The 24,978-nt window shown below is 38.8% G+C and overlaps 1 protein-coding gene across 1 annotated transcript in view; it reads right to left on the bottom strand.

Moving 5' to 3' along the window:
• Positions 1–23,986, bottom strand: part of acoxl (acyl-CoA oxidase-like) — a 48,141-nt gene extending 24,155 nt beyond the window's left edge. The window contains exons 1-13 of the mRNA XM_058379588.1: positions 23,781–23,986; positions 23,415–23,511; positions 23,239–23,325; positions 22,164–22,250; positions 18,765–18,863; positions 17,555–17,669; positions 16,243–16,329; positions 16,071–16,143; positions 13,009–13,141; positions 10,144–10,178; positions 3,702–3,818; positions 2,731–2,884; positions 1,853–1,942 (exon numbers count right to left, since the gene is read on the bottom strand). Coding sequence (XP_058235571.1) covers positions 1,853–1,942; positions 2,731–2,884; positions 3,702–3,818; positions 10,144–10,178; positions 13,009–13,141; positions 16,071–16,143; positions 16,243–16,329; positions 17,555–17,669; positions 18,765–18,863; positions 22,164–22,250; positions 23,239–23,325; positions 23,415–23,511; positions 23,781–23,923 — 1,317 coding nt within the window. The 5' untranslated portion in view covers positions 23,924–23,986. The remainder of the gene's footprint in view (positions 1–1,852; positions 1,943–2,730; positions 2,885–3,701; positions 3,819–10,143; positions 10,179–13,008; positions 13,142–16,070; positions 16,144–16,242; positions 16,330–17,554; positions 17,670–18,764; positions 18,864–22,163; positions 22,251–23,238; positions 23,326–23,414; positions 23,512–23,780) is intronic.
• Positions 23,987–24,978: the final 992 nt, after the last annotated feature.

The raw sequence follows: 24,978 nt of genomic DNA, 5'->3' as shown, positions 1-24,978 counted from the left end.
TTTCCATCAGAACCAGCATCAACTTCATCAGCAATTTGAGCAACAGTAGCTCGTCTGTTGGATCGGATCACACAGGCCAGGCTCCACTCCCCATGTGCATCAATGAGGCTTGGCCGTCCATGACCCTGTCACCAGTTCACCACTGTTCCTTCCTTGGACCACTTTTGATAGATACTGACCACTGCAGACCGAGAACACCCCACAAGAGCTGCAGTTTTGGAGATGCTCTGATCTAGTGGTCTAGCCATTACAATATTGCCCTTGTCAAACTCGCTCAAATCCTTACGCTTGCCCATTTTTCCTGCTTCTAACACATCAACTTTGAGGACAAAATGTTCACTTGCTGCCTAATATATCCCACGCACTAACAGATGCCATGATGAGGAGATAATCAGTGTTATTCACTTCACCTGTACGTGGTCATAATGTTATGTCTGATCGGTGTATATGCAAGCATCAGTTCCACATAATTGAACTGAGTCACATTAACACAATTCGTTTACATACATCTGGAATGATTTGAACGTGTATTTTCAAAATCAGATTGAACTCCGAGCTCACACCTGAGCTGAGAATCGCACCCATGAAGCTAGGGTTTTGCGAGAGACACATTACTGCTGCACTTTCCCCCATGCAAGCTTTAAGCGCTCATCCTCCTGAGATTGCACAGTGTAAACAATTTACCTTGAATACTATGTGAACTGATTACTCACTCTAAATCATTCAGTCTAGTCATCAGGAAACATGTTTAAAAATAAAATTGAGAATAAGCAATGAATTATTTAAGAAGTTTTAAGAAGACACATTCAATATTTTTCTATATGTAATATTTTTTCTGCAGTCGGACTGTACACCAGAGACACTGATTCACGAAACTTGATTTTACTTTCTTACTTACTTATATTCTTCAAAGCTACAAATTGAGCACGATGTGAGGCCAGTAATCAGTGGAAACATTTCTTTCTGAGGGGGAACAGTGACTGAGAAATATTCAATAAATGCTTACACTTGCGAACGATACTCACATGCACTACGTTATATCATATGAGTGACTTGTTACCCCAAATAAGGTCACGCTTTTTCCACTCAAGGGGCTTCCCATGAACGCGTCTTGGTTAAACCCTGTATTTCACTGCAAACGCCCCCTCACGACTGGTGTTCCACCATTTCCTTCTCGAAACATCTGCAATCATCTACTGTTGTTTCCTCTTTTTTTTTTTCATTCTGATCGAATCAGTGAAAAGGGCCCCCCCCCTCCTAATATGATCATGCTTATGAGTTAATTTGCCACGGCTTGGGCAAAAAGACTATTTTAGTATTGAGACGGCTTCTGTAATCGAATTGCAGAAGAAAAGTTTAGTGTGTCTGCAGGCGAGCTGGGAACAGAGAGCTTATACAGAGAGATGAACATTTCTGTGGGTGGGAATTTCATCACTGCCTTCTTTATAAAAAAAAAAAAAGGTGAAATAACACCCCCCCACACACACACACACCAGATAAGCTCAGCAGTTACTGAAGAACACACCTATTGACACAGCATCAGCATATACACTGCTGGGTATTCACTGACGCACTAAACTTTCTAATTATCATTAGTTGAATTCTCCTTGAAAGGATTCTTTAAAAAATCAAATTTTCCATGTTTTCTGTTTTTGGGCTTTTTCATGGGTAACCATAGTGTGCTGCTGGACGATCACAAAAATAAGGCAGAAAACAAAAAATAACCCAAAGCAAAATGAGTTTGCCAAGCAAGCCTTGTGATATAAGCATTGCTCTTTTTAGCCTCTCAGTCGGCGCTTGTTAGAGAAACATATCAGAAGGATGAGACGTCGCTTTTTTCAGAGGACTTTACCTGAAGCATGACCATGTTGTCTCCCTCAAAAGTCACAAAGACGTCTGAATCGCACTTCAGAGACGGGATCCTGTTCTCCATCATGAAGCCCTGATGCAATGAATTGACACAAAAAAATGAGAAGGTTAATGAGAATGTTTATGTTTGTGTGTGTGTGTGTGTGAGAGACGCTTTTAATATTGTCGCTGTAGTCCAGAAAGTGCAGTACTTTTAAACATACACAAAAGTAAAAAAACCAGATAATTGTACTGTGGTTCTTTCACCTTTTTTATTTCACATCTTGTGTGGTGAGAGCTCAGAAGCCTTAAATGTCAAAGGGGTATGAGTTAAGAAGAAGGTGCACTTTTCAGCATGGTGCACTGTTCGATTCACTATGGGGGTGCAGTTTTGTGGTTTTCCCCTGCTGTTCATGCTGCACGGTGCAAAGCCGTATAGACGTGTCTTCACATGGAACTGTGTTAATATACATTAATGTTAATCTTAAATTCTATATGAAACCTGAAAACAAGAGCAACATTATCTCGGCTCATCAATGCAACAGCAAGGGAGAGCTGCCCCCTAGTGGCTCGGCTAGTGACGGCTCTCCGCTGGGATTCGAGAGCTTCATGTTTTTCGGATTCATGGCTGCTTGTAATTGTCCGCAAGGATGCAGTCTGGTTAGATTAACTGGTAGAGTTCCTTGCTTTCCAATTAGGGAACATTAATATACACAACCTTCTGTGAGTAAAGACTTGGTTTAAAAGCGAGCAGAGAAAGCTATTCCTTCGCCTTAACAGTAAAGACTAATTACAGTAAAATGCAGCTAATTAGTTTGTAATGAGTGTAGAAACAGTAGGTTTGGGGCTATAGTGTGTGTACACAGGCACAGCCGCACTCACCATGCCCCCCGTACACTCTCGGCATTCTTGTAAGCAGGCCACGTTGGCCCAAGTGCTGTAGGCTTTGAGACCAGCAACCAACGCCTGCAGAGGACGATTACACTGAAGATCCTGCCCCTGACACAGAGCTTCATCCATCAGCCTTGCTGTATGTCTATATATATATATACACACACACACACACACATACACAAACATACACGTGCATACAGTCATATGCGCACATACACACGCGCGCGCACACACACACACACACACATACAAAATAGACACATGCACACATACAAATATACATGCATGCACACACAGAGACACACACATTAAAGAACAATGCTTTATACATCATTATTATTATTAGTAGTAGTAGTAGTAGTAGTGTTATTGTTGATTGTAATTGTATCTCTACTACTATCACCTCCTAACATCAGATACAATGCAGATATAAAATAAAAAACCCAAATGTCATCATATAACAATCAGGGACTAGTGATAAAGCACTTCCAGTTCACTCAGCATGATTAAAACTCTCCTGGAATACAGTTCCAGTGTGCAAAAATTCACTGGATACGCTGTGTAATCTCCCTTCCTGTACGAAGAATGTACAAAAATGTGGCTTCTCACTAATCTCTAATTTCTGACTGCTGCTGACCTCTTCGGTCCTGTCTGTGTCCAGATTCGGTGGTGTTTCTCAGAGTCTCAATGACTGAAAAAGCTCTAAAAAGCTACAGAAACCTGATACTCTACACATTTAAAGGATATGCAATGTCATGTCCAATATATAGTATGAAGCTACAAAAATAATCATTAAAAAAATGATACTGTTGAACTTCACACAAGAGGAAAAGACATAATCTGTATATCTGCATTGTTTACTGCTGCGGGATATAGAGTAAGAGTTTCAAAGTATTTGGTAACTTATATATAAAATATATATCTTAATGCTTTTGCTGAGGTACGAAGCCAGTACCAACCTAGTGGTGAAGGTAAGAGCGAGAACGGTGGCCAAGTGCGGCATTAACCTCAGATACTGAGTTTGGTGCTCGATGATTTTAACCTCATCTTGGTCTTTTGGCCCAAACTGTCTGCGGCTGAGAGAGAGAGAGAGACAGAGACAGAGACAGAGAGAGAGAGAGAGAGAGAGAGACACAGAGAGAGAGAGAGAGAGAGAGAGAGATTTGGATAATATGCTAACGTGGCCTATTAACCATCATTTATATAGCGAGTTCATATTCATCACTTTCTTCATTAGTACATTAAGTGTAAAAATTATATCAGATCAGTTTAAAATGTTTGCATGAATCTTTCTGCCTCTGCTCTGAAGACTAAATACAATTGCAAGATTATTTCACCAACCTACATCCTCCTGCTCCCCCACCCTTCACTCCCCAAATCTGCCACTGCTTTTCATCTTGACATTTCCTTTTTTTTTTCTTCTTCTTTTTTTAAACTCTACCGGATCAACCGACAGTCTCATGGCATAAGAACTTTTCTTCTGAAAATGCTAGTTATTTCGAGACATACACACAACATTAAGAATTTATGAACAGACAAGGGACGCGCAAACTTTCGCATACAGCCATATTATGAGGGCATCGAAAAAATTCGCCTAGTTGCAACAAGCGTGACAAAAATGAGGCAGTGTGTCTTTGTGTGCGTATGTGTGTGTTGATGTGGTGGACTGTCAGCTTTGTGTTCGCTGGCTGTACGTGTGTAATGATGTGTTTCACTGTAAGATATGGTGTCAAAACTGAGACGTGTGCACCTGTTGCCTCTGAACCACCGCAGGCTCTATCTCTAAAATCTACTCGCTGCAGGTGGCTTTCCCACAAGACAGGAGTGAAGAAGGGCCAAGTGGTGGATGTGTGTTAATGTGTGGCTGCTTCCACTCTGAAGGGATCTTACCCTATTTTTTTTTCCTGTATATGCGACGTGAAACACTCACTGAATAATTCTTCTAACCGTGGCGTCTGATTTTTCCAGGTAGTCACGTGCTATTTTCAGAACTAACAGCAGTCGGTATGAGCATGCCAAGTTCTCCAATCGCAGTGTGTAAGGGAAAAGTGTGTTATATAATTTTTTATTTTTTTTAAAAAAGCTCTCTTTTCTCAGTGCAAGATTCCTACACATAGAGATCGTATCAATCAAAGTAAGAGCAAAGACAGGCTGATTAAGCCTCTGCCTGAGGTTTAGAGCCATGTCAACTCTGACCGTTAGCTAGACCACACAGGAGATGACACCTGTACCCGAGTGTGTGTGTGGGTATGATCAGGGGAAATCCTCAAAGAAAAAGCCCCCCCTCCACTATACTAACACACGCACACTTTTTATTCATCATTTTCTTCTGTGGACAGACAGACAGACAGACAGATAGACAGATAGACAGATAGATAGATAGATAGATAGATAGATAGATAGATAGATAGATAGATAGATAGATAGATAGATAGATAGATAGATAGATAGATAGATAGATAGATAAAGCTGAGAACTGTGTTCCAAGAAGAACTGAACTGTGCTGGACACAGACACACACACAAACTTGTCCTGTTTGCACGCACGTCACTTTACATTTCACTTTACATTTTTTATATTAATCCTGTTTACATGTGTCACTTTAATATTTGCATTCACTGTATACACTGTTCTTTGCACAAAATGTCAATTCCTTATTTGCACTCACTGTATACACTGCTATCTGCACAAAAGTCGGTCTATATGTTGTTTGTCAGCACTGTCTTGTCTTGTCATCCTGTGCGCTTCTGTTGTATGTCTAGTTTATTTATTGCACCTTAAGTATAGTTTAGTTTTTATCTCTATGTTTAGTTCTATGTTTGTCTGCGTCACTGTACTTTGTCTTTGTATGTGCAGCACCTCTGGTCTAGGAGGAATGTTGTTTCACTTCACTGTGTACTGCATCAGCTATATATGGTTGAAGTGACAAAGCTTCTTTGACTTTGACTTGATTTTGAGATAGATAGATAGATAGATAGATAGATAGATAGATAGATAGATAGATAGATAGATAGATAGATAGATAGATAGATAGATAGTCTAGTAGAGTCTTATGCAAAAGTTTAGGCACCCCTTGATAAATAACAGATTTTGGTGATTTTTTTTAACTGAAAAGATGTTAACACAGTCTCTCTTGGAAATGGAAAAAATGCACAATATTTTCAGCAAACATTGATGCATAGTTACTTCTTATGCCATAAATTGAACAAAGATAAAAAATAAAAACATTATTGTGGCACTGTGCAAAAGTTTGGGCACCCTACATAATCAGTACTTAGTAACACCTCCTCTGGCAGATATCACCGCTGCAAACGCTTTTTATAGCCAGCTAAAAGTCTTTCAATTCTTGTACTTGGGATTTTCTCCCATTCTTCCTTGCAAAAGTCTTCTAGTTCTGTAATATTCTTTGGTCGTCCTGCATGCACAGCTCTTTTAAGATCTACCCACAAATTTTCAATGATGTTTAAATCAGGGGACTGTGATAGCCATTCCAAAACCTTCAGCTCGCGTCTCTTTAGGTATTCCATTGTGGATTTCGAGGTATGTTTAGGATCATTGTCCTGTTGTAGAAGCCATCCTCTTTTCAGCTTCAGCTTTTTTACAGATGGTGTGATGTTTGCTTCCAGAATTTGCTGGTATTTAGTGGAATCCATTCTTCCCTCCACCCGTGCAATGTTTCCTGTGCCAATGGCTGCAACACAACCCCAAAGCATGATAGATCCACCCCCATGCTTAATAGTTGGCAAGGTGTTCTTTTCATGAAATGCTGCTCCTTTTTTCTCCAAACATGCCTTTGCTGATTGTGGCCAAAGAGTTCTATTTTAACTTCATCAGTCCACAGCACTTGTTTCCAAAACGCATCAGGCTTCTGTAGATGTTGTGTTGCATACTTCTGACGTTGGATTTTATGATGGGGATGCAGGTAAGGTTTTCTTCTGCTGACTCTTCCATGAAGGTCTTGTCTGTGCAAGCATCGCTGCACATTGGAACGGTGCACCACCACTCCTGAGTCTGCTAAATCTTCCTGCAGGTTTTTTGCAGTCAAATGGGGGTTTTGATTTGTCTTTCTGACCAGCATACGAGCAGTTCTCACCAAGAGTTTTCTTGGTCTTCCAGATCTCATCTTGACCTCCACAGTTCCCCTGAACTGCCATCTCTTAATTACATTTCTCACTGTGGAAACTGCAAGCTGACAACGCTTTGCTATCTTCTTGTAGCCTTCTCCTGCATTGTGGGCATCAATAACTTTCATTTTCAGAGTCTTACACAGCTGCTTAGAGGAACCCATGGTTGTTGAGTGTCTGCAAGTGTTTGAAGGTTTGAAGAGTCAAAGTATTTGTAAAGCTTTGAAACTGGCATTTACTAATGACAGCTGTTGCCATGCATCAGATCTAACGAGCTGATTAAGGTCTGAAACTTTGTAAAAAGAATCTGAGACTCTGGAACTCTTAGAGTGCCCAAACTTTTGCACAGTGCCATAATAATGTTTTTATTTTTTATCTTTGTTCAATTTATGGCATAAGAAGTAACTATGCATCAATGTTTGCTGAAAATATTGTGCATTTTTTCCATTTCCAAGAGAGACTGTGTTAACATCTTTTCAATTAAAAAATCACCAAAATCTGTTATTTATCAAGGGGTGCCTAACTTTTGCATAAGACTGTAGATAGATAGATAGATAGATAGATAGATAGATAGATAGATAGATAGATAGATAGATAGATAGATAGATAGATAGATAGATGTGTGTATAGGTACATGAATATATACACACTAATTTGTTTTTTATTTTTTCAGGACAAATTATTTTTATATATGTGTGTGTGTGTGTGTAAACTTGCATATTGTATATACGCAGGATTCTAATCTTACAGCCAACTCTAACCTTAACCTCAGTAACTACAAAGGTTTTATTCAACCTTTTATTTATTTTTTAAAAAGTGCCATATAAGCTTGATAAGCTTTATTTGTCAGGACTATTTTAAGTTTAGTAAGCCACAGCCACAGCCCCACACACACACACACACACACACACACGCTTTGTTCCTTCTCAGTGTGTGTAATGTCCTGTTCCTGATTGAGAACAACTGAAGCCACGGTTTAAATCCTGTACTTCCACAGTGCAGCAGTTGTTTCAATATTCACGCCTGAAAGACATCTGCAAATAGAGATCGTCTTTCACAGTGCCAGATAAATAGCCAACATATATACATTCACAGTATTTGGGAGACACCCTTGGGTGTTTATCTCATGTTTACAGCTGAGCAACTGAGGGTGATGGGCCCTCTTCAGCAGCTCAGCAGTGGGAGACTGGTGGTGCTGGCATTTCACCTCACAACCTTCTGATCATCAGTCCAGCAACTTAACCACTGAGCTGATTCTTTCTCAGTAGCATGTACTGTAAATTTCACACTGTGAACAGCAGACTGATTTCCATCTTATACAAGTAAGTACATTTAATGTCCTTGGTGGTCCAGCAGCAGGATCCTGTGCTCTCACTGCCATGACCCAGGTTTGGTCCAAACCAAACCAGCCACAGAGAGTTTAACTGTATGAGTGTTGCATAAGGGAGGCATCCAGCATAAAAGAAAATCCAAAAAATGGTGTCACGGCCCCGACTGCAGTATTAATTTTGACCAGGCATAAACAAAAATAGTTTCACACTTGTACCAGAAGCAAAGGTAATTGAATGCAGTGCGTTGAAAGCTGTTTTCATAGCCAGGCTCGGTAGCCATCGCTACAGCAGCTTAAACCTTACTTCAGTATGTCTGAGTTTCTAATGCGCATTAATGTGTGCACAAATTCGTCTTTGATGCTGTCTTTTTCTCACTCTCTGGGGATACCATCTTTGGAGACAACCCTGCTACTCATCCACCCACGCACATGTGAAACACACACACACGCATACACGCATGCATAAAGCCACATGTAAGGAGGAGACACAGCAGCAGCAGTGGGGAGGCCGAGAGTCCCCCCTCTGCACGGGATGCTCTCTGTGGTGAGCACACTCTCTACACGTCACTGTTGTTTATACGCTCTTGTTTTCTGTTCTCTCTGCCCCATGACCACATTAAATGCCTTTTATAGTATGTGCATCCTGTTTTTGATGTCAGCACAAGAAAGGTAGCAAAACAGAATTGAGCGCACTCAGGTGTCCTTGATTCAATGGCGCAAGCGCAAGGGGCAGTTAATCCGGACAATACAACTTCTCTTGAAACACTAATCACCTTTTTTGAGTCACTGATGATAAAAAAAGAAAAAAAAGTTACTATTTGGCAGATATACTTGATCTTCCATTGCTTTTGCTCACAATTTGTTGCACAGTCGTGAGCTTCCACACAGTTGTACCTAGTGGCAAAAACAGGAACTGCAAGAAGCGTAAATTGAGGCCCATTGAGGCAGGACTCACGCTACCTCATACTCAAAGGAGGATTAGAGGATCAGAGTCAATTTAATTTAACTTTCTTGTATCTGAACTTTCTTGTAATCTTGGATCTGATATAATTTAATTTAATGCCAGGGGTGAGGAAAAAACCTTGAGGAAGAAACCTTGCTAGGAACCAGACTCAAAACTAAAACCCATCCTCATCTGGGTGACCTTGGATAATGTGACAATTACTGACAGGGTTGCCAAATTGGGTTAGTTTAAAAAAATGTTCAGCAGTCATCAAGATCTTGTCTAGTTCCTCTCAAGGTTTCTTCCTCATATGATTTCAAGGAGTTTTTACTCACCATCACCTCTGGCTTGCTATTGTGGGATAAACTGATACATTTCTAATTTATTTCATGGATTTATATTATTCTGTGAAGCAGTTTTGTGACAATGTCCCCTGTTAAAAGCACTATACAAATACAACTGAATTGAATTGACAAAAAAAGGCAAAACGTAAATGCAGACAGTGTGTCTTGGAAGTACAGCAGCACTCCTATTGTAAGACATGTTGCACATATTGATATGGGGTATATACTGTAGGGGTATATTCAGGGGATCATATCCATTCATGAGAAATATGTATGAAATTCTTTTTGTTTTACACAAACATCCAGTGCCAAAAAGGCTAGTTTCAGGTTTGTTCTGCAGATGGATAGGAAATTTTGTTAAAACTTGTCAGTATTGGTTAATGATATTACCTTAAACACAGAATAAATGAATAAATGTACATCTTAACCTGCTTTAAAGAAGTGTGCTCCTAGACCATAAATATTACAGCTTACTTGAGAAATTCAATAGATAGTAGCCTGTCGACTGTTATTGCTTTTTAACCTAACTTGTTCGAGGCTTCTATGTTTTTTAATGTTGTCTTGCTCAACAAAAATCTTGCTCATAATTACCCAGAGGCATGATAGAATTGAATTAATCGGTTTCTATAATAATTCCCACACAGAACCTTTATGTCTTACCTGTAACTGTAGCGCACTGCTATGATGAGTCCCAACTGTTGGGGAAAAAGAAAAAGCGTTAAAGAAAATACAATGAGCAACGTAAAACTCAACCTTTTTAAACCAAATAAAAAAATTCATAATTACTAGAGTGTATCCAGGTACCTGTATCCAGGTTAATGCCAATAACTGTGTCCAGATGTAACTGAATAAAGGTTTTGAAAGTCATGAATGTTACAGTTAAGGACGTTTGGTTTTTTTTTATGTCATTGTATGAAACTGAGTTAACATATATTCTGTACTGTTACAATATTCTATATCTATCCTATTATTATTATTTTTCTATTAATTATTAATTTAGTTATTTATGTGTACAGTATAAGGAGCAGTAGGCTGGAATTTCATTTCGCTGCAAGTTTTATACTTTATATATCTGTGTATGAGACCAAAAAAAAATCTTGAATCTGGAGCTCTTTAAAGTCTAAACAAAAATTTAATTCAAGAAAGAAAAATTCCCCCCAGAAGCTACAAGTGAGTAAGAAAGCAAGTATTAAGCCTTAATACTTTTACTTTTAAAATTACTTATCAGCTCTGAAAGTACTGAAATGACTCGCGTTAAATGAACTGACTGAACTTTTAAAAATATGTTCAATTGGCATTTTCTAAAGTATTAATCTCGCATGAACTACATGAACTGAGCCTCCGTGTGCTTCTGGTCCATGAATATCAGCAGATCAGTCTTCCTGCAACAGACTGTTACACAACTAATACTGTGTATGTAAAGAGAAAAATGAAACTGAAAACAGGTGAACAGAGTTTCTGGCTTTCACACACTTCTATCACTTGTACAATCCTATGAGCTTTTTCTCACCATCATCTCATTCAGCTGCAGCTGTTAGGTTTTCTGGGGAGTTTTCTGCACTGTCATTACTAGCTACTGTCCTCTACAACTGCGCTTAACCCTAGGTTACTGTTGTTCCTAACCCTGCTTTTAACCCCTAGCTCTTTACAGGAACGTTTCACACTTGTAATGTAGAACTGCTTTTTACCTTGCTCTGCTCTGAAGCAGGCTTAGCACCACTTTTTCACTGTTAACTCACCATAATGGTGTCAAACATGTACAATGTAAAATGCTGCAGCATTAGAACACTACAGATATGCGCTGTTTGCACACATGCACTTAATGTAAGTATGTGACATTTTTACTCCTTAGTTCTGTGTTTTCTCATGTAGTTCTGTGTCTTTGTGTAGCACCAGGGTTCTGGAGAAACGTTGTTTCATTTCACTAGGTACTGCATCAGCTATATATGTTCGAAATGACAATAAAAGCTTCTTCTTGAAAATGTGCTGGTATTCAAACAGTCATGCTTGCTGACAACACAATTATGCGAATAAGAAGAATACACCAAGGTTAAGGAATATACAGTGTGAAATGTCAGATTATGGATACCCAGGATGCCTAGGAGGAGCAAGACATTCAGGCCTTCATCCATGACACCACCTAGAGCTGGAACTTTTTCTCGACTTGTCTCACAACACCTCTACTTCATGTGCATGATTGTGTACATGACAAATAAAATTTGAAGCATGGTGGAGGGTCCCTGCAAGTCTGGGGCTGCATTTCTGCAATTTCATTGTTAATCACGAGTAAATATGCACAGTGTGAGACATTTGGGACCAGCACTGAGAGCTGTTAGACCACCAGGGAACACTGGGAAATATTGCTGCATCAAAGTTAATATGTAAATCAGCTCAATACATGTAACTAGCAGCTTCCTTCGTTGTTTCTCCTTTTCGGGTTGATATATGCATGAGACTGTGGCTCTGTCGACTGGATGCTATTCTCAATCTGCTTAAAAGTAAGCATTTTCTTATCATTCTGGCCCATAAGCATTTTCTTTTTGTAATATACTGGAATATATGTTGGAGAAATTATTGCATTTGTACATATTTGACAAATTCCTCTCAGACCTCCTGTAGTAGACTTCAATGCATCTGAGGTGTGTTTTTACATGATCAATTTGTTTAATCTATTTGGAAAAAATGGGAACGGCACAAAATAGAGGCACATTAGGGCAAGAATCCTGCTGCTCCATTCTACGGGGACAAGCAAAGGACAGGAATGTTAATGACAGGGTTGCCAGATTTTGGGTTTGGTTATAAAATCAAATACTATGTGTATAGCAAGAGCTAGTATTCCAGCAAAGTATCAGAAATAAATCAAATAAATTTCCACAAAGGGCAGACAGTCACTGCAGACACTGTGTCTGTAAGGTACATAATCATCTCCACTGCTAGACGTATTCTAAAGATTGTAAGAGGGAGAGGGGATTTATGGAGTGAGTAATATCCGTACCTCAGAAATATGTGTGAAATACTTTTTCTCAAAGGCTGAGAAACAGAAAAAAGACATGCGTACACACTCATTAACACCTCCAGGCGTTAAAAGAAAGCTGATAACTGGTTATATCCGGTTTGATGAGCTGTTTAACTGTCAGTGTTTAGAATTATAATGTCTTAAGTTTTGTAACAGCTTATCAGTTTAAAGTGTTACTAGATTTCTAGTCTGGTTCATTTTTTATTTGTTTGCGTTATTCCCCTGCCAATGTTCACTTAAAGGGTTATCTGAAAGCTGATGAGCTGTGAGCCCTGGCCTTGAACTTGTTCCAGGAAAAAAATAGGGACACCATGACATTGAGTTAGAAATCCTATCCATCTCTAAATAAACACTCTTAAACCACGCTGGATTGCTCCGAGAGGGCGAGGAGTTTAAGATACAACAAGATTTGTAATATACTTAAGGATAAAAGAAGTGCTGTGTGAAATGTTTAGTTTCAGGTCACCCCCTTGTGGTGAGGCAGAGACAGACACAGTTAAGGCTCTGACCTTCATGGCAGCCATGGCCTGCACAGTGAGAGCCAAACGTGTCGGGGTGAGAGCAGCAAGCATGGCGTTGAAGCGGCTGCCTTTACTCTGAATGGGAGAAGAGTACTGACCATCAGCTGACACCGAACCGAATCTGTGAGAGACAGTAACAGATATATTTATACTTGGATGAGATTTATAAAGACGCAGCCCAATTTGTCATGTTTAGATTTTAAAAACTTTTTTTTTATTATTATTATTATTATTATTATTGTTATTTTTTCAGTAATGACAAGTCCTGCAAAGCTTAGACCCAAAAGATTTTAACATATCAATCGTGAAAACAGATACTGCATTGTTTAGTTTCTGTTTATCCATTTTGTCCATCACCAAGTCTATTAATTAGGTTTAATATAATTTGCATATAGTGGTTAGCACGTTCGCCTCACACCTCCAGCGTCCTGGGTTCGAGTCTCGCTCCCGCTCACTGTGTGTGTGGAGTTTGCATGTTCTCCCCGTGCTTGGTGGGTTACCTCCGGGTGCTCCGGTTTCCTCCCACAGTCCAAAGACATGCTACTAGGTAGGGGCTTAGGTCAGTGGAGGATAGGGTTACAGGGTGGGCACTCAGGTGTTTTGCCTTCTGGTTATATTTAATATATGGAACCCATGGAACAGCCACTGACTATTTAGGTCTAGTGAAATCTTTTACTTAATGTTTCTCTTGACATTTATCTTCTTAGCATTCCCAACATGGGCATTATTGTGAAAACCCTATGGCTTCAAACCAGCATCTTGCACACTTTGTACACTTGCACAAAGTCGGGGATTTTGTAGGATCAGAGTCAGGTATATGATTAACGAATTATACCAAGCAGATGCAAATGATCATCAATTTCACTTGTAGGTTGAAACACAGTCATTACCTGAAACAGAAATAGCTGAGGTTTAAAATTGGGTGAGGAATAGCTAAACTCTGCTACTAAGGCGTGGTTGTGGAAGACAGTTTCATGTCACAGGTCATACACCAGGTCAAGACTGAGCACAGCAACAAGACACAAGGTATTTTGCATCAGCAAAGTCTCTCCCTGGCAAAGATTTCAAAGCAGACTGGGGTTTTAAGATCTGCTGTTCAAGCTATTTTGAACAAGAATTCTGACCAAAAAGCCACAGCTTTGGCAAAGAAACAAGGCTAAGCGACTCAACTACGCACAAAAACACTGGAACTGGGTACAGAAAAATTGGCAGCAGGTTCCCTGGACTGAAGAGTCAAAAATTGAAATCTTTGGTTGTAGCAGGAGGCAGGTTGTTTGCTGAAAGGCTGGAGAGTCGTCATTGAGTCTCTGCAGGCAACAGTGAAGCGGAGGTGGAAGTTCCTTGCGAGTTTTTTTGCAAATGTTAGAGATTTGGTCAGCATTAATGGTGTCCTCAATGCTGTGAAATACAGACATATACTTATCATGCAATACCATCAGGGAGGCATCTGATTGACCCCAAATTTATTCTGCAGCAGAACAATGACCCCGATGACATTAAGAACTATCTTCAGTGTAGAGAAGAACAAGGAGTCCTGGAAGTGATAGTTTGACCCCCCCACAGAGCTCTGATCTCAACATCATCGAGTCTTTCTGGGATTACATGAAGAGACAGAAGGATTTGAGGCAGACTGCATCCATGGAAGATCTGTGGTTAAATCATTAAGATGCATTTGAACTCTGCTGAAGTGTACCCAGAAGAATTGATGCTGTTTGTATACATATAACAAATAAAACTTGAAACTTGCATGAAGTCGCTCCTTATTTGCATAAAGTTCGAATTGTTTCAGCCTTGTCACACGGCTGGACGCTCCCACATCTATTCGCCAGAAGTCTTCAGATCTTACTGAAAATGAATGTTCTCTAGTCGCTTTGTCGTTGTGAGTCTCTGAATGTGTGAACGTACTATAGCATGTATGGCTTCCTGATGCACAGGAAACAGTTCTGTATGTTCAGCTGGGCTCCTGCTCACCACACCGCTTCACCATCAGAGGAAAGGCACAACAGCACCTGCATTTTATTCTAGTGCTTCTAAAAATAGTGCATAGAAAATCTTTTTTATAGGCAAAAGTGTAAGAAAGAAAGAAAGAAAGAAAGAAAGAAAGAAAGAAAGAAAGAAAGAAAGAAAGAAAGAAAGAAAGAAAGAAAGAAAGAAAGAAAGAAAGAAAGAAAGAAAGAAAGAAAGAAAGAAAGAAAGAAAGAAAGATCTTTTCGCTTCCACTGGTGTTACTCAGTCTTCATGTTTTAAATAACTCACTGGATGTAACTGAAAAAAATTCAATGAATAGGAAAAAATATTTTCAGACATATCTATTGTAATCAACTTTTATCCTGATGAATGATTCCTCTGAATGCTGCTGAATTATTTTTATGAGAATCTTCTTTCTTTCTTTCTTTCTTTCTTTCTTTCTTTCTTTCTCTTTCTTTCTTTCTTTCTTTCTTTCTTTCTTTCTTTCTTTCTTTCTTTCTTTCTTTCTTTCTTTCTTTCTTTCTTTCTTTCTTTCTTTCTTTCTTTCTTTCTTTCTTTCTTTCTTTCTTTCTTTCTTTCTTTCTTTCTTTCTTTCAGGAGGAATCACCTCCCTGATCTCAACAAGTGCTGCTGGGAAGGAGGAGAGTAGAATTCACTCAGATCTTCGCATGTGTGGGGTCACAACATGGTCGGGATGATAAAGGGTTACCTGGATAGGAAATCTTAGCTGATCTGTGTTGAAGAAATTGAGTTTTATGGCTAAACTAGGCTTAAAGGTGTTGAGGGGTTGGGACTAGGAACCTAGGCAGGACACTTGAGTTCTTCCACTTCGAACAAACTAATCATATCTTCATGTGTAGCTTGCTTTGTGCAGGTTTTTGGCCCAGTAAAGGAAAAGCTGAAGCTACAGCATACAAAGACATTCTAGAAAATTCTGTGCTTCCAACTGAAAATGTAGATATGGCTGTGATGGTCAGGTGTCTTTGAGCCAAATAGTGTATTCTCTATATTCAATGGTCTAACTCTGATCCACACCATGTCAGGTTAATAAACATGATAAATAAGCGGCTGAATCTACTCACTTGTGTAGCAGGTTTTCCCGTGGGATCCTGACATGATCAAATATCAAGATACCATTGTCAACTCCATGGAGGCCTTAATAAGTGCACAAAACAACAATAGAACATTTTCAGAGCATTCTCAGAAGAAATGTTAGTGCTTATTTTGTAAGATGAATCTATCAATCTCTCCCACCTTCTTTATGTTCCATATCAACCGCAGTCACTCCTACACACATGACCCCATTCTGGTCTCGGATTGGTACAATGAAGCAGTGAGGACCTAAGAGCAAATAAATAAGAACAACAAATGCAATTTAAATGTGTTTCATGGAAGGAAATTGGGAGTATTTGATATATAAATCCAGTAATCCTTAGCCGACATCTACACTGAAAAGTCCATTAGGTTTAACTTTCAATTATCGCAGGAGACTTGGGGCACAAGGCAGGGGAAACCCTGTACAGTATGCCAGTCTATCACAGGTCACAGTCTCACACACACACCCATTCATACACTACAGACAATTTAGAGATGAAAATCAACCAAAAATACATGGATCTATGGATCTGGGGAGGAACCTAGAGAAAACCCCTGAAGCAGGAGAGAACATGCAAACTCCACACACACATGGAAGAAGCATGAATCAATCCCCCAACCCTGGAGATGTGGGGAGAAAGCCTCCTATTTAAATAAAAAAAAAAAAGAGAGAGAAAGTGGCCTAATATACTCTGCACTTATGCTTGTGCAAAGAGCAGTTAAAGGCAATATCTATCCATCCTTTTTCTGAACCATTTATCCTACACAGGGTCACATAGAGCCTGGAGTCTATACCAGGGGACTCTGGGGACAAAGCAAGCGCACAATCACACACACACTACAGACAATTTAGAGATGCCAATCAACCTACAATGCAGGTATTGGTCTAGGGGGAGGAAACTGGAGTACATGCAAACATGGAGAACACAAACTTCACATACAGAGAGGAGGTGGGAATTGATCCCCCTTAACCCTGGAGGTGATAAAGTGAGAGTATTAAGTGCATTATTATAATGTTGCAGGAGACTGAACTGTGTTCACTTAATCTGTTACTCAGAGATCATCATCAGAATGCTCATGTATTTGATAAAGAAGTTGGGGATTTATAAAAACAAATGCACATATAATCACACAACACATGTTTTACATGATATACCCTAATTTCTGGAGATCATGAGCAATCAAAACCACATTTTAATATTGTTTAAGGATACAAATCTTTCCTCAATACTTTTTCCATTTTCGAAAAAAATCATGTTGGAGGAGGGAAACATTTACACCAGATATCCGAATGGATGACTTTAACATTTATGTATGGCGTTTACTATAAACGATTACTTTTGATTGTGTCCTTTTAAATGTCAGCTACTGATCCCTGAGTTGGATATAATTATGGTTCATGTCAGTTACCCAACAATAAAATCTTGACAGATTGAAGTAACATGCGATGCACCTTTTCAGTTGTACGTACCGTGGCATTCTCCGTTGATCATGAGCTGTGCAAAAACAGCAGCATAGTTTCCTTTCATTGCATTTCCGATGTACATCTTCTGTGCATTTTCACATGGTGTGTGGATAATGAACTCCTGTCCTCGTCCAGATGAAGGAGAAACAATCGGTGATGAAGGCAAACTGAATTAGATCTGTTCACAACGCTGGATCATAATAAAACCCTGTGTGAACAGAATCCTGGGTTTTCTTGTATCATGTTTTACACTGCTCATACTTTTTTACATTTAATCCTGGCTATTCATAATCTGATGTACATTCACTGTACATTTCTAAACCCTTAACGCTTAATCTTCTTATTTGCTTATTTGTGCTAGCAACAAAATGACTGGATAAATATGGTGCTTTAAATAACGGCAGGTCTCTTGTCTTGTTGCTAAGCCTCTAACATTCTAACACATCATTTCACACTGTACATATTTGACACCTCATTCTCTAACTACAAGTGTAACCCAGGGTTAAAAGCTGGGTTTAGAACAGCAATAACCTGGGGTTGAACACATATTGTATACATAGACAGCAATAATAATAATAATAATAATAATAATAATAAACCTGTTGTTCTGTGCATTAATATTGTATGACAGACCTGATGCTGCTCCTGTGGCTAGCATGACTGCATTTGTATAACGATATTAAATGAATTCTAACATACTATTGCTTTATCTATAAACATCAATGCTATTGCTTAAGATTTCTTGCAAATTTTCATTCTTTCAAAAGAGGAAAATCAACATCAAGCATTATGCTGCCTTTATATGTTATCAGAATGATCCTGCTTCCTCCTTCTGAAGTGGTAATAATGAGCAAGTCGTTTTCACATGCTTTAAGCATGAAACATGGACGACAGCAGGTTCATTCAGACAGATTTCTTTGACACCATAAGATATATTACTCACTCATGGAATTTAGGTCAAGCTATTTTCACAGTGTAAAAATGTACAACATGTAAAGCACTGTTGCTGATATACATGAATGAAAAGGACCAAAACAACAAGCGTAACAATTAACAGCATATTAAAAAAATTAACAAAATCTGAAATTCAGTAAAGAAACTCTACTCTCCTGCACCACGATAAAAGTTTAAGACTTCTGATAGCGTGTGAAGGCAGCTTTATTCCAACAGTATAGTAAATAGAGGGAGCAGTCAATAAACTCTAGCTGGAATTTACCTGTACTGAAGGGTCATAGTGAGCCTCGGTGAGTATGCCTCGCACGTTACTCCCATGACCTCGTTCTGTCATGGCAAACATCCCAGTGAATTCCAACTCCTACATGTTAAAAAAAGCAGACAGAGACTTTAGTAAGCCATAGAAATATTAGTAATTACAAGGCAAGAGTATGTTCTGCAAACTACAAATAATGTAAATTTAGATATAATTACATTTCCCTAGAAGACAGCATTTTATATCAGATGTTAACCCCATGTTTCTGTAGAGAGAATATCTTCACTATCAACTAACGATATTTACATACCAATTTTTCACATATCTAGTGTGCCAAATGTAGCACTGTAAAAGATTTTTGTAAATAGCAAGTCATTCCATATTGTAGTGATTTCCAGTGATTTCTGAGGCCCCTAGCAGTGTCTGATCCACCCTGATGCCCTACTTCCGCTTGGAGTCTCATCATTTGGAGGCTGCTGCTGAGGATGACTTCTCATGGACAGTCTGGAGATCCAAGAGATTGCTGTGGATGGTACCACTAAATCAACAGGAATATGGCTTTGGACTGCAATTGCCATGAACAGTCTCAAGTCTCCCTGACTGAACAGTTAAAAATCACACTCTCTGGTGTCACCAAGATAAAGAAGGGTTCTCATCCGAGTCTGGCTCATTTCAAGCTTTCTTCCTCATGCTGCCCCAAGGAGTTTTCCTCAGTTTCGCAATTTTAGAATTTATATCCTAAATTTATCAATATCTGTAAGGTTACTTAGTGGCAATATCCATTGTCAAAAGCGCCATACAAATAAAATGGAATTGAATTGCATTACTAAATGCAAGGTAAAAAGATCCATGTCATTGCTGCTGCAGGGAAAGTAAGGAACAAATGTAACTAAACTCTAATGCTTCCTGTAGGCAATTGTCCAGTTTAGGATGCTTTGCTGGCCGATGGTGATGATACAGAGAGGAAGTCAATGGTGCAGGTGTATTACTGGATCTCAGCGCAGCATTTGATGGAAAGGACTACTAGAATAATCTATTCAAACAAAGACATCTTGCTGGAGTTAAGGGAATGGTTCTTTCCTGAATCATGTCTTATTTGATTTATTGCTATCAGTTTGTACATGTTAATGATGACGTCTCTATGCATGCAAAAATCAAGTTTAGTCTTTCACAAGGCCATGTTCTAGACCCACTGCTCATTTCATCTATATATGCTACCGGTGTTCCTGGGTATTAGCTTCCATTGCTATATCTATGACACACAGCTGTAGGTTTTAGTAAAATTAGATGACAGATATCAGCTTAATAAAAGCTGAAAAATAGGTAAAAAATGTAAAAATCAGTCAACAGTGGATGCAGGCAACTAGAAATAAACTCTATGGTTATGTAATAACTCTGGCTGGACCTTGTTGTGATTATCGACTCCAGTCTCATGTTTAAAGCTCATAAAGATAATGTTACTAGGATACTATCCCCAATTCATCGTAATAGCATTGTTGCAGTGCTGTGAGGATGTTCCATTAGGTGCAAAAAATAGAGCTAAGGTTAATCCTTAATAGAACAATTGACCAGTAATACACCAATTTTATCCACACTGACAAATTCTAAAATATTACTAATAACCTATAAAAACAATATATGGTCTCACACTACAGAATTTATATTTTTGCTTTAATCATATGGTTCATGTTCTTACTCAGGAACCCGAATAACGAATACTACAGCAGGGTGAGTTTGTTTCACTACACAGCCTCCAGACACAGGCTCAGTCCTTAGGTGCAAGCTTATTTGTTTTGTCAGCCATTTTGTTAAAAAACTTCACTCATAGATCGTGCTGTAGATCTGAGGGGTCATGGACATAGAAAGTGCTAGAAAACTGTAATGTTCTGATTACACTCGGTACTTGGGATTGTGGGGATTTGAGATCATTCAGCTACAAGAGCATTAGTGAGGTCAGGCAGTGATGTTGGTTGTGGAGGTCTGGGGATCAGAAGGTGTTTCAGCTCATCTCAAAGGTGTTCAATTCAGTGATATTAATGTGTGTTACCAAATTTATGGCAACAGTTTCAACCATATACTGGTATGCTGGTCAGTTGTCCACAAAACTTAATAGCATATATAATATTTAACATGTATAGTAGTCTACTTAGTAGTACTTTATATAGAATATATAGAAACCTGTGGTTTGCCTTGCTGACACCACTATTGTCAGAGCAGCGGTTGTAAAAAAATAATCAACACCTTCTGACCAATCAGAATTGAGAATTCAATAGTGCTGTGGTGTAACATTATACAGCCATTGAAAGATTATCACAAGCCACCAGTTGCCAGTTTTACCTATATTTAAAAAAAAAAAAAAAAAAAGTGTAGTATGTTGGACACAACTTTGCTTATGAGGAGGAAGGGGTGGGGCTACCAGGTGCTGATGCTGGAATTTTCAAGATGACCAACAGCAATCACCTGACCTGAATCGAACTGAGTTTTTCACTATATAATAATAAGAATATTATTAAGAATAAGTAGGAACGGAAGATCTGGTATTACCAGTTAAAAAAACGTATCACCTGTTAAGAATACTAGCATCTGGTTATCCAGACTTGGGGCAGACACTGACAGCAAGGGATTTGCAATTTGTGTTTCTTAGTTTGTCCAGTTTCTTTTGGTTGGTCCATATGAATGGAAATCACACATATAAAAAGTGCTGTAATTCCTACATCTTTAATTACGTCTCTGTAAAAACTTACAGTAACTTTGTCGATGTTTAAATATTTACTGTACGTGCAACTTGTGCAGAAAGTCTTAGTAAACGTATCATTGGGAGTCCAAAGTTCTGTAGTATGCAGGCAAAACAAACACAGTTCACTACTGAAGTATTTTTTGTGATGGAATTTTCTCTGAAGAACAAATATCCAGTGAAGTACAACACAGGGGAGGCAGAAGTCCAGGGGTTAAATTGGAAAAGATTGATAAAGATTCACCTTTGGTTTATGTGAACGAGTGAAGCTGATCATTGGGATTAGAACTTTATAGAAAGGAAGGCTAGAAATAATTTTAGAAATTGTTTATAAAGAAATTCTTTCATTTTATGGTGCAGCAAGTTAATTTCTGTTTATTAATTTTTTTTAAGGAATAAAACAGTATTAGTATTGCATACTTTTGACAGAAAATGATTGGAATAACCTGTTATAATTTTCACATCAAACCTGCAAACAAGAACTACTGAAAACATAAGGTCTGTCCACATAATTCTAGTTTGTAAAGTCAAGCCCTTAGACAATAGTGATTAATCACATCACTATTATATCAGTTTTGAGAACTTGGTGCATAAGAACATATGAAGAGAATGGTACAGCTGATCAAAACACAATGTATAATCAGTGACAATGTGAGGTGTTTGACACTCACTGTGACAGGCACATACAATCTCTCCACTTGCTCTGGACTGCCTAGGTTGGTAACTGCCCCACCATACAGTCCACACACAACTCCCATCTGCAGGTTAGAAGAACAGGTACAGTAATATCACATAACTGAATTTCTGCCAACCCAAAGGAATGCAAATACAGTCAGAATATGCAAAGAAGCCACCACCAAACATGCCAGTAGAAATGTTTGTACTCTATGTTACAACAGGTAAAGGTGGATGCATGCCACCATACATTCAATTCTCCTCCCCAGGTTTCATTCTATAGCCAAAAAAGGTACACTCTACGGTCAAATGCATGTGGTCACCTCATAATCATGCCCATGTGTGTTTTTTGAACATCCCATTCAAAAGGTGTTCACCATTTTATATTCATATTAGCCTCTTTCAGGAAGGCTTTTCACTAGAGTATACAGCAAGGTTGTGTGAATTTCTGTCCATTTAACTATAAAGAGCATTACTGAGGTTAGACTATGATGTTGGGTGAAGAGGTCTGGGGTGCAGTCTGCAGTATTCCAGGTCATTCCAGGTGTTCAGTGGGGTTGAGGTCAGGGCTGTGCAGGAGACTCGAGTTTTTTCAGTCCAAGGCTGGGGAAATTATAAGCAGTACAATTTCCAGTAAAGGGGAACTTGTACTGCTACTGCATATAAAGACATTCTTGTTGTCAAGTGTTTTTAGAAATTTGTGGTAACAGTTTGAGGAGAATCTTAGTACACGACTTTTTGTTATATATAACGTTATATATTTATGTAACACTTAGCAAAGCAATATAAATTGTAGTACAGTGCACCAAACATTCTCTACACCGAAATTTAGCCAGTAGTTGTCCTGTAGGACAAGGACTGCTGGGAAATTGTAATGCTACAGCATATGAAGACATTGTAATCAAGTGGCGTGATGGGCGTGTTGGTCCGGTGTCCACAAACTTTTGGTCATACAGTGTAGGTGTTACAGTATAGGTTTTCAAACCTAGCAGACTTCCATTTTTTTCTAATCTGAACACACATCAACCCACCTGGAGTAAAAAACAGCTGAACAAATGTTAAAAGCATCACCTTTACTCCAGTGGCCATATCTGCAGAACAGATCAGCTCTGTGATGCACAGGCTCTTGCTTATGAAACCCTTTTTTCTTCCAGCCACCTACAGACAACAAACAACAGTACAGCCAGACATGATGCTCATGTTATAGTCCATAATGACCGGTGTATGAATGGTCATTGCTCCTTCACCTGATCATTGAGATGGCGTTTCATTAGGGGTAACTTCAAGACAAAGTGCAACCTCTGTGCAGTTAGCTCTCTGATCTGCTCCAGAGTCAGGTCATAGCTAAACACAAGGCAAAAACAAGACATTTCAATGAAAAACGCTTCATTCATTCATTCATTCACACATCCATCATTTGTCCATTTCTACCGGTGCACGCTAAACTGACTGATCGTTTATGACAGAGCTGTTATGTTGGTTAATATCATAGTCATTTTCCATAAACTACTGCATCCTAGAGCTGAGATCAATCTAATAATGTGTCAGTAAGCGACCTTGTTATATTACTATTATTAACGGCACTGTTGCTCCCCTACACAACGTTTGCATACCTGCTGTGCTGGAAGAGCTCACATTCAGAAATTTCCTCTCGGAGGATATCTTTGGTTTGACAGAAATCTCCATCAAGATATCTGGAAAGGCTGGTAGCGAAATATTTCGGCTCCATGTGGAGAGACATGTGTGAAGACAGCATTGCGGTGCTCGCAGCTTTACTTTTCTGACCATCCCTTTTTCTTTTTTTTTACATTTTACTTCCGTGTTTATGATGATGTCAGTTTAGCGCATACTCGTAACGATTCATATAAAGAGCAAGAATTTTAATGCATTTAAAAGGGTTTCATTTAATGTTTAGTGGATCTGTGTTTTATTTTAGCTACCTTTGTGTAAACCTTTGCAGATTTTTCTGTTACCTTTCACCTTATGCTCATATACGTTTTCCTCTTGGGAGAGAGCTTACAATTTCATGCAAATGAACTGCTGAACCTGACCACACCTCTCTACAATTTATGTGCTCAATATAAATAAATAAATAAATACGTTTTTTTATGTATTCCTTAGCCGTACTTTTTGTATTACTAGTGGTCTTCTAATATTATTGGTTGTCATATACACCAATCAGGCATAACATTATGAGCACTGACAGGTGAATAACAATAATAATCTCCTCATCATGGCACCTGTTAGTGGGTGGGATATATTAGGCAGCAAGTGAACATTTTGTCCTCAAAGAAAGGTGTCAGAATACACAGTGCATGAAGGGTCAGAGCATTTTTGGCAGCAAAAGGGGGACCGACACAATATTAGGCAGGTGGTCATAATGTCATGCCTGATTGGTGTACATCCTGTTTAAGGGCATATCATTTTAAAAAATATTATGGTTGACATCTAGAGAAAGAATTCAGAATGTATTCATGTGCCTTCAGATTATAGCCTTGCATTAAATTAAATGCATTAAACTCACTCAGCTCTGTTATGAACACCTGCTCATTCATGCAAGTATTCCAATCAGCCAATCATGTGGCAGCAGTACAATGCATGAAATTCTGAATCCTGTCAGTGTAAAAACAGCCTGTCTTACAGTAGCATGTGCTATTCATTGGATGATTTTTGTTTTCTGCACCATTCTATAACAGAATGTGTCATAATGAGCAGCAGAAAACAAAAAGCAGTAGTCCTTTTGGTGTTTTTTTTTATTCAAACATTTAGTTATTTGTTAATGTTCTCTCATTTTTCACTGACCACTCTACC

Source organism: Hemibagrus wyckioides, linkage group LG03 (genome assembly GCF_019097595.1).
Source record: "Hemibagrus wyckioides isolate EC202008001 linkage group LG03, SWU_Hwy_1.0, whole genome shotgun sequence".
NCBI classification, from domain to species: domain Eukaryota; kingdom Metazoa; phylum Chordata; class Actinopteri; order Siluriformes; family Bagridae; genus Hemibagrus; species Hemibagrus wyckioides.
Note: the sequence above shows the minus strand (reverse complement) of the source record. Positions and strands in the feature narration are given on the sequence as shown.